Source organism: Ptiloglossa arizonensis, chromosome 4, assembly GCF_051014685.1.
Source record: "Ptiloglossa arizonensis isolate GNS036 chromosome 4, iyPtiAriz1_principal, whole genome shotgun sequence".
Lineage (NCBI taxonomy): Eukaryota > Metazoa > Arthropoda > Insecta > Hymenoptera > Colletidae > Ptiloglossa > Ptiloglossa arizonensis.
In genome coordinates this window covers 27,305,025-27,314,551 of record NC_135051.1, presented here as the reverse complement: position 1 = coordinate 27,314,551, position 9,527 = coordinate 27,305,025, and the positions used below count along the sequence as shown (strand labels likewise).

General features: G+C 28.3%; 5 protein-coding genes across 7 annotated transcripts; 4 read left to right on the top strand and 1 right to left on the bottom strand.

The window, feature by feature from the left end:
• Positions 1-37: 37 nt before the first annotated feature.
• Smug (Single-strand-selective monofunctional uracil-DNA glycosylase) lies at positions 38-1,745 on the top strand. Of its 2 annotated transcripts, XM_076309457.1 has the most exons (4): positions 38-227; positions 593-1,256; positions 1,312-1,461; positions 1,549-1,745. In XM_076309457.1, exons 2-4 carry the CDS (start codon positions 645-647, stop codon positions 1,720-1,722), a joined length of 936 nt encoding a protein of 311 aa, XP_076165572.1. In that variant the 5' UTR covers positions 38-227; positions 593-644; the 3' UTR covers positions 1,723-1,745. The 2 variants fall into 2 exon arrangements, with proteins under 2 accessions (XP_076165572.1, XP_076165571.1); XM_076309456.1 differs by lacking the exon at positions 38-227 and having other exon boundaries at positions 469-1,256.
• A 66-nt stretch (positions 1,746-1,811) lies between these two features.
• LOC143145759 (tRNA-specific adenosine deaminase 2) lies at positions 1,812-2,608 on the top strand. The gene has a single exon (XM_076309462.1). It carries the CDS (start codon positions 1,841-1,843, stop codon positions 2,372-2,374), a length of 534 nt encoding a protein of 177 aa, XP_076165577.1. The 5' UTR covers positions 1,812-1,840; the 3' UTR covers positions 2,375-2,608.
• On the bottom strand, positions 2,532-5,194 carry Ttll15 (tubulin tyrosine ligase-like 15). The gene is made up of 5 exons (XM_076309445.1): positions 5,048-5,194; positions 4,409-4,649; positions 3,139-4,322; positions 2,840-3,044; positions 2,532-2,770 (listed from the first exon to the last, which is right to left on the bottom strand). The coding sequence occupies exons 2-5, from the start codon at positions 4,448-4,450 to the stop codon at positions 2,672-2,674; spliced, it is 1,530 nt and encodes a 509-aa protein (XP_076165560.1). The 5' UTR covers positions 4,451-4,649; positions 5,048-5,194; the 3' UTR covers positions 2,532-2,671.
• Rps29 (ribosomal protein S29) lies at positions 5,051-5,944 on the top strand. Of its 2 annotated transcripts, XM_076309471.1 has the most exons (3): positions 5,051-5,206; positions 5,570-5,669; positions 5,763-5,944. In XM_076309471.1, exons 1-3 carry the CDS (start codon positions 5,145-5,147, stop codon positions 5,769-5,771), a joined length of 171 nt encoding a protein of 56 aa, XP_076165586.1. In that variant the 5' UTR covers positions 5,051-5,144; the 3' UTR covers positions 5,772-5,944. The 2 variants fall into 2 exon arrangements, with proteins under 2 accessions (XP_076165586.1, XP_076165588.1); XM_076309473.1 differs by lacking the exon at positions 5,763-5,944 and having other exon boundaries at positions 5,570-5,675.
• A 1,380-nt stretch (positions 5,945-7,324) lies between these two features.
• LOC143145726 (transmembrane protein 256 homolog) lies at positions 7,325-9,481 on the top strand. Its single transcript, XM_076309386.1, has 4 exons — positions 7,325-7,585; positions 7,988-8,138; positions 8,395-8,513; positions 8,588-9,481. The coding sequence occupies exons 1-4, from the start codon at positions 7,508-7,510 to the stop codon at positions 8,729-8,731; spliced, it is 492 nt and encodes a 163-aa protein (XP_076165501.1). The 5' UTR covers positions 7,325-7,507; the 3' UTR covers positions 8,732-9,481.
• The last annotated feature ends 46 nt before the right edge of the window (positions 9,482-9,527 follow it).

Genomic DNA, 9,527 nt, shown 5'->3' with positions numbered 1-9,527 from the left:
AAAGTGCATACTTCTACTGCTGTTTATTGGTCGTAACAAAGCTCCAATCATTCGCATTGGTTAAAAGGAAAGACGATTGCCACTTGTATTTGAAATTAAAAAATCAAATGTGATTGGATAAATATATATTACAATTAATTATTGTCGTATTTTATAATCATGATAAAACTGATGAATAAGAACAGGAGGGAGTAACTTGTATCTTGTTTTTCTCATTCTCAAATACGGCAAGTATTTATTTATTTCTCATCATAGCATATTTCTTTATTTTATGAATTAAAGTATTCAAAAACCAACGGCCATGTTCTTTACAAATGTGAAAGATGTAAGCAATAATTTGAATTGAATTCTTTCATATTAAATTGTATCGGTAAAGTGGCTGTATACAGTTTTAACTCATATTTATAACATTTAACCTCGATTAGCTATTTTATAAGAGATATATAAAAGTATTTTCTTTTTTTAAAGATATTTTGATACATTGTCATAATTTTGAATATTTTAAACATAAATGTTATGTTTTACTCAAGTTTTTATTTAATTTTTTTTTAATTGTGTTTTGACAATTAGTAAATGTATTATATGCTAACAGTTCCTGGTGCTGCGATAAAAAATTATTAAGTGAGTTAACACAATTGAACATAATGTCAAATTCTAGAAAAACAAAAAAGAGACATGCTAACGAACAAATAGATGTTAATGTTAAAAGAATGAAGACATCAACAGATGATGATAAAAATACAGAGAACAATATTGTAGTTGCAAGCAATAAAGTACTTGTGGATATTTCTGAACAATTATTATTATTAGAACATAATTTAGCTATTGAGTTAGGAAAAATTACATTTCGATTGCCTGTAGAGTATGTTTATAGTCCACTTGAATATGCATTTGATATACATGCTATGTATGTAAAGAAGTATTGCACTACTACTAAGAAGATATTGTTTCTTGGTATGAATCCTGGTCCCTGGGGTATGTCTCAAACTGGTATTCCATTTGGAGAAATAAATATGGTTCGTGATTGGTTGAAAATTTGTGGACCAGTCGGAAAACCCATTAAAGAGCAACCAAATAGAAAAGTAACTGGATTTCAATGTACACGCAGTGAAATTAGTGGAAAAAGATTATGGGGTTTTTTCCAAGAATTATGTGGAAATCCTGAAAAGTTCTTTGAACATGCATATTTGCATAACTATTGTCCTATTGCACTGATGGACAAAAAGGGCAGGAACATCACACCAGCAGAAATAAAGGCAATATGAGTTTCCTTATAAATGTATTCACATATTAAATATTAAATATTTCTAGGGGCCAGAACTGCAGAGATTGCATTTTTCTTGCGATAAGGCTTTGGCAGATGCAATTCGACTTTTAAAAGTTGAAATTGTCATTGGTATTGGTGGATATGCAGAAAAACGAGCATTACTTGTAGTCCAGTCTTCTAACTTGCATGTCAAGGTAATCATAAATATTTATAAATAAAACAAGAGAGTAGTTAATTTAGGGTCTGATAAATGTTTATAGATTATTTTATCACATTTTTAGGTTTTATGTTTACCTCATCCAAGTCCACGAGCTGTAAATAATAAAAATTGGAGTGAAAAAGCAAAACAGAAATTAAGTGAATTTGGACTGCTCGAATGCTTTACCAATGGAATACAAAAAATGAAAGAGGAACACTGTAACAAAGAAACCTCTAATGGTGAAAATGTATTTTGAAAATGAAATATTTTATTATGCTTCTTGTGTGTGTTATAATTTAAAAAATTATTAAATTTATATACAACTAAACACAATTTCAAAATTGAAAAGTATCGTAAAAAAAAAACAAAACACAATGAATACTTTGGCTTGGATGGATGTTGCATTACAAAAAGCAAATGATTCATTAAAAGTAGGTGAAGTTCCAGTTGGCTGTTTATTTGTATACAATAACAAAGTCATTGCTATAGGCAACAATACAGTTAATGAAACACGTAATGCAACTCGACATGCAGAAATAAATTGTATAGACCAAGTTTTACAATTTTGTAAAGAAACAAATTTAAACTATAAAACTGTGTTTCCTAATATTGACGTCATTGTTACTGTAGAACCATGCATAATGTGTACATCAGCATTATATCAATTACAAGTACATAATATTGTGTTTGGTTGTGCAAATGACCGTTTCGGTGGATGCATTAGTGTGTTTGAAGTACCTAAAATTTATAACTCAAAAACAAAAATAATAGGTGGTGTGAAAGGTGATGTAGCAATGTCTTTGTTGAAAAAGTTTTATAAAGGTACAAATCCAAATGCACCTGAGTTAAAAATGAAAAAGAATTTGAAACCAAAAGAATGTCCAAACGAGTCCAAAGAGAGTATATAGTTTTTAATAATTTTGATTTTTTTTTTTCTTCAATTTTCTGAATTATTGGGAAAAGAATTAAAATTTTTATTTTAGTACAATATGAATGACATGGTATTTAAATAATAAGTTGTATAACAAAAGTTCCCTTGTAAGAATGAATGAACACTGCCAATAATGCATGTGCAAATGTTTCAATATATTATTATTGCTGTTTGTTTAGTAATTATTTATGAACATGTAATGGTTTTTTGTAATAAATTTTTAAAAGAAAATTTTAGCTTTTAATGATAAGTACTAAAATTAAAAATATTTTACTTATGAACACCATGAGTGATCCAGCTCACATTTGCCTTGGTACCATCTCACTAGTAACTGATTTCTTAATGTATAATCTTTTAGCACCATATTTTTTATCTGGAAATAAGAATCAATTCTTACATAAGCACATTAAGAAAAAACAATATTTATTAGAGAGAAACCTACTATAGACGGTGGAAAGACTCTATGGAAATCCATTTTATTTTGATGTTCAAAATAACTTTGAGACAAAATATGTTTAATTTCAGGTGTGAAACACGGCTTACAAAGCTGACACTCTACCCGAAAGCAATCATTGCATTTTGTGCAAAGTTCTGGTAGTACCATCAAATTTTTATCAGCTACAATCATTTCTTCCTCCATCTTACTCCTAAAATAAAAGCAAAAAATAGAATCACATCATAATGTGATTAAAACATTAACAGTTCAACTTTAATATCAGATTTATTATAATCAACAATGACCTTATTTTCAAGGAATCTTTTTTAACTCTTTGTCCAATACCAACTAATGCGAATAAATTGTATAAAACCTGCTCATAAAGCAATTGATTTTGTGGATAATGTGCAGAGGACAAATTCGGAGACATATTTGCTTCCATAGTGTAAACGTTTAAATCTTCGTCAAGAGCAAAGTCAAATCTAACTAATTCAAAGAAATTTCTTCCATTTCCAAAACGTTTCACGGTTTTTTTAATATGATCTTCTTTTAGCAATGTAATTTCTTTTATCGCTTCGTGCGCAGCATGCCAGACCTTTGCAGGATTTTTTCCCTGCGATTTTACGTACGCGTCAAAAGTATCTTTCATTGAAAATCCCAATTTGGTATAATAATGTTTCAAGGATGGAACATTCCAAATTGGCAAGTAATCATCGCCGACTACGTACTTATCCAAAACATCCGGAGTAAACGGATAATATTTGATAGGGCAAAATCTAAATAAGACATCGCCTTTATACGCGTATACTCTAAGAGGATCAATGGATGTGATTACAGTGTATACTCCAATATCAAATTTATAACCGTCGATAAGAAATGGCCGCTGTATAAATTCTTGCAAGAAAGACCCTGTTACTGTCAAATTTATGTCGGCCGTGGTTTTGACGCTAATACCCCGATGATCGTTAGATTTCTGCACGAAAATCTTCTGGGGATGGTCATTAGCATATTGTAAGAATTTTTCACGTTGTTCCGGTAGTTTGAATGCTGGAAGTATATATCGACCTTCCGTCGTTGACAAATCTACTTTATTCGTGATATATCCACAACCGGGAAAATGATTAACACGCTGATGAACTTCCAATTTATTTAAGGTAGAGGATAATGTTCTAAATGGGTAATCATGTGCCCACAATAAGTCCCAATTTGAATCATTATCGCTTCGATTAAAACCTAATCGCTCTAGTACAGCAAGTACGTGTTTTAAATATCCAGTATCGTTATTTTTCGCATATATCCAATACAACGGTTTCTTTTCTTCTATTTTAATTACATTTGTATGTACTGCTATTAAATTTTCTTTATAATATAGAAAAAGAAAGAGCAAACAGTATAAAAGTGTTGGACACACTACAAAATATAGAAATATTCGTAACACCGTTTTTACTTTTAAACTCATAATTTTAGTGTAGACCATACGATTGGAATCCTGTAAATGTAGATGATACATTTAAAAGAAATGTTTATTATAAGTTAATGTAATAGTTGTATAAATAATTAACAAACTTTACGAACCCATTTCTCGTCTTCTTTTTCCTGTTTTTTCTTCTGTGACATGATTGACCATATGTCTCTAATATCATTTGTCGATGTACCTACTATGAAGCACGGTATATTTGTGTTTAGAACGTTAAGTTGCAACCAACGAAAGTACCGTTGTAACTTTCTCCGTTATACTGCTCATTGTTCAAGTGGGGCGTACGTACAAAAACCGGTTTTTATTCATAGATTGCTTAATGTGTCCTCCTTCCTTGAACTATTTATAACAATATTAGTAAACAATCAATACAAAAATGATAGATGTAAAAGCTATTTTTTTATAATAATTACTCAAATAATTTTTTAATTTGACGAATGGACCTGTAAGTATTTTTTACAACCAAATCTATATACATTTATAAGCAGTACATATTACTGCATTTCTAATTTCACTGTTTAAAACATTATTGTTACCGGTTGATTGCCGTTAATAAATCTAAAGAAAATCGGTTACTAATTGGTAAATCAGACATTCGAGTACCTGATGAGATTGATTATATCAGAAGCACTAAAATACATAAATCTATTTTGGCACTAAATATATAGCAAAACTATATTTTGCAATATATTGATTTCATATTCAAAATTATTTAAAAAGTGGCGGAAATTACTTACAGTGCGCTGCTGCGCATAGTGTCGCGCTGTAACTTAATGGCGTTTCCTGTCTTTTGTGTTGTTGAGTCGGTACAGCGAATATCTTTCTGACGAAGCAATGGGTTTTCAAAATATTTGGTACTCGCATCCGCGAAAATATGGACAAGGGTCTAGATCTTGGTAAATATAATTACTTAACATTTTATTATATAATAAAGAAATACATTTGTATCGTAAAATTACACGAAATATATTCGACCGCGTGTTACCAAAATTTACGTTTTTATAATAACGGTATAATTTTGTAATAATCGTAATAATTATTTCAAGCAGTTTAAAAACAATCATCACGTCAATTTTGTCTGTATATGTATATTAACTGACATTTTTTAACCAAATAAAATATATTTCTACGTGATATAAATTATAACCTTAAAATTATATTATTGTGAACTTACTCTAAATGTTACCAATTTATTATTTTCTCATTTTTTTTTAATGGTTTTAATTATACGTATTATTTACAAACAATTTATTTTACAGTCGTGCTTGTGCAAATAGGCATGGATTGATTCGTAAATACGGTTTAAATATTTGTCGACAGTGCTTTAGAGAATATGCTGCTGATATTGGTTTTAAAAAGGTATAGTACTACATTTGTTATATTTTTATATTTTTACATATGTAAATAGCAATTAATTTTTTAATATTAATATTTCCTTTTTTATTTTTGCAGCTGGATTGATGGAAATACATTATAATATAACATTTCACCGAAAAACTAAATTCAAATTTTATCTATACATGAAAACCCTTTAATGTGATGTCTCATAATGTTAAAATTTAAGCTTTTCATTAAATACTGGTTTATGTAAATGAATATAAAAACAAAAATAAATTAGATTGTATCCAACTCAATCATGAATTAAAGAGAAAAATCACTTGATTTATAATACATATCTTTGTGCTATACATATCATTTTCTCAAATATTAATATAAGATGCAAGGAAAATTATTTTCCTTATATTCTATTTAGACTCCCAACTTAGAAAACGTTCTAAATTCTATTTCAAGTTAAGCACTGAATTACCCTAGACTGCATCAATCGATAAGAAAATTACCGTCGTAACCTAAGAAACATGCTATTCAAATAATCAAAATTTTGCTATGAAGACCTGTAACAAATGTCCCTAAGTGATATACACAATGTAAGAAAAATCTGTCTTTCTTATTAGTCATTAATTTATGTGATACAAAACCTTTTTAAAACATTCTGATCAATAAATGTAAATTTCATCCCAGAGTATTTTCTCTAACTCTAATATAGTTTAATTTTCAATGAAATATAGTATGAACCATATATGTTGTGATGTTTATTATAAATATTAAATTTTTATATTTTATTGTATACAATTTGTAATATACTATTCTATAAATTTGATCTATTTAATGTATTTTAAAAAGGGTTTACTATTTTTTTCAAATTTTGTAAGTAGATTAAAATCTTCATCTTGGATCAAGAAATTTCTTTTTGGAAATTTTTCTATTATATTTAAGCAATTCTTTTGCATTTAATTAGGTTAACAAAGGGTTAAGTTTTTCGTGTAATATGTAACTCTAGAAGTTACTAGAATTGTAAGTATTAAAGGTGTCCAAAAAGGTTAGGACCAAACTTATACTGCATATTATTAAGACCAAGTATATGAAAAAAGTTCTTGTAACAATTTAATTGCACGATAATTTTTACTATCTTCAATGTTTTTAATAAGAATTAGTGACCATTTTATTGTAATTTGTTTCATCTTTATAATATTTCAATTTTACACTTCATACACGTTTCGTTTATTTGTCAATGAATTGAAGCGCAATCTTTCACGTTTCTCGGTCTTCATTTGTTTTTAGAGGTTCCTCACAATAAAAAAATAGGGATATTAATGATTTACAATTTCAACTGTGAAACGTTTTCCAGACTGAATTCTAGTAACTTTATTTATTTCAAATGAACTCAACGTTCACTTAATTTTATATTGCTATATACCAGATATAGATATATTCGCCATGTAAGAATTAAACTTCGGATTGCTGTCAGCGTAAAATTTAAAATTATTTAAGAGCCCCATTTTCTTAGCACTTTGCTTTAAATTATTTTTTAATATATTTAAGTAGGTCCATTTATCCACTATATACAAACGACATAGAAGACGATAAATAAACTGTACTTCTATTGTTTCCAAACATTGGATAGAATGTAATTGGGAATTCACTGATTTTACAGTGTTACCAATAGTGTATGATTCTTCCGACTGAATTGCTCTGTATATAACGATATTTGTTTGTTATATTAACAATTACTTTTTGTTATATATTATATAAAGAAGCATTAAACTATACGTATATATATTTTAATAATTTATTACAATCTTCGCATCTTAAGAGTGAAAATTGGCTGAATCCTTAATAGCACGATTTTAAATAACAGTATGTCATTACAGGATACGATATACAATATATTATTTATGAATCCAATTAAGTATGGCACATCATGCATCCTGAATTCAGTAAGTAACATATTTTTATACTCGGAAAATAGCGTTTATAACAAAAATATTTATTTTTTAAATGACATTAATGTCCACGTCATTATAACCTTTTACATGTATGTATAAAGCGAAAAATTGTAGAGAATGAAACATTTACACACCACGCGCATGCGTGAAATAATTACCTGTTAATAGGTACACATAATTATGTAATATTGCACTAGTTAAAACAGTACATTGTGTTACAATCAGTTTAGTAATAGGTTGCTCAATAAGTTTTATCGACCTTTTTCGAACGATAAAACTTATTGAACAACTTAGTATTCTATGATAATTTTGTATAAAGGAAACTTACCTTTTGGGTTATAATGTATATTGATAGATAAGTAATATTATCTTGATAGTTGTATTTTATCATAGATGCAGTATTTGCTAAGACCTCAGGCAAATGAAATAAAAATGCCACCGTCAGTACCTTTATGGAAATTAGTTGCAGCCACAGGACCATATGTAAGACTTGCTGCTCTTAGTGGAACAACAGCTGTCATTATTAGTGCTTGTGGCTTTCATAGTAAGTCAAGTGTTTTTCTTTTATATGTTTAATATAAAAAGAATGTTTAAAAACCATCTACAACTTGGCATTAGAAGAGAAATGCACACATGCGCGTGCGCGCACATGTGCACACACACTTTTTATACAAGATAAAATTTTATATTTTAATCGTCATTTCAAAGAAATGGTTTACTATGAAGTACATTTTTGAAATCAGGATTTCCACTATATTACTTAAATCTATCAAATAATTTTCAATTCTTTATGGTTTCAGAGCTGCAAGAAGAAAACACATCAGAACGTGAAAAACAAATTTTTGCAACTGCAAGTCATTATCATTTTATCCACACTTTAGCAATATTAGGTTTACCTCTTTGCAGAGCACGTTTTTGTGTATGTTTTATTTTAATGTAATATGAAGAATATTGTGACTTGATAATTATTATTATATTTATTATGTTATTTAGGCTGCATTATTCCATCTTTCTGGAATAGTACTGTTTTGTGGAACTTGCTACTATTCTGCATTTACACGTGATAAACAGTTTAATAAGCTAACACGAGTAGGAGGAGTGTGTTTCATCTTAGGATGGATGTGTATGTGCATTTAAATTTTTAAGAGACATGGCTGTGTAAAAAAGAAAAAAACAACAGAATGGTGTAAATTAAAACTGAAATCTGTAATTCCTACATTATGCATAAAAATAACTATTTTTGTTAATATTCCTTTGGCTTGAAATAAAGAATTTTGTAATTTGAAATCATTTTCAATACGTTTGCGTGTCACTTACGAAATGTATCGATTAGGACAAATACTTCGCTGGCAAACACTTTCGTGTTTACATTTATTTAAGACTATTAAAGAAACAAAATTTGATTTGAATAAAAGTAAAACTCGTTTATACTAATGGATCGATATAAATATAACTTTTGTTTATAATATTACTGAAATAGGTTTAGATATTTTATACCATTATGCATTATACCTTGCATTTCTAAGTCTCCATCCCTTGAATATTTCGTTTTAACAATGATTTTTTGTTTCTCGATAAATTATGTATACACCATCAGCTGTAGTATTCGTATTAGAAATGTAATGTAAAAATATAAGTATAACCTGCTTTTATGTTATCGTAAAATTATATAAAATTACGAAGTATAAGAATATTGTGATGATTAAATAAATTTCGCGGTGTAAGGCTAAAACAAAAATTATTGTAACGGATCGGACGATAAAACTTTGAGTCAACGTTGTAGTCTTATTTTAAAAATCAATTAAGAGTGATAACTAGTACACACGAACGTAATTGTTAATTCGTCAATTAACTCTTATGTATATAAAATAAAAAATCAAAAAATGATGTATATATATTGATCATTTCAAGCAATAGTACACAATATAAATGT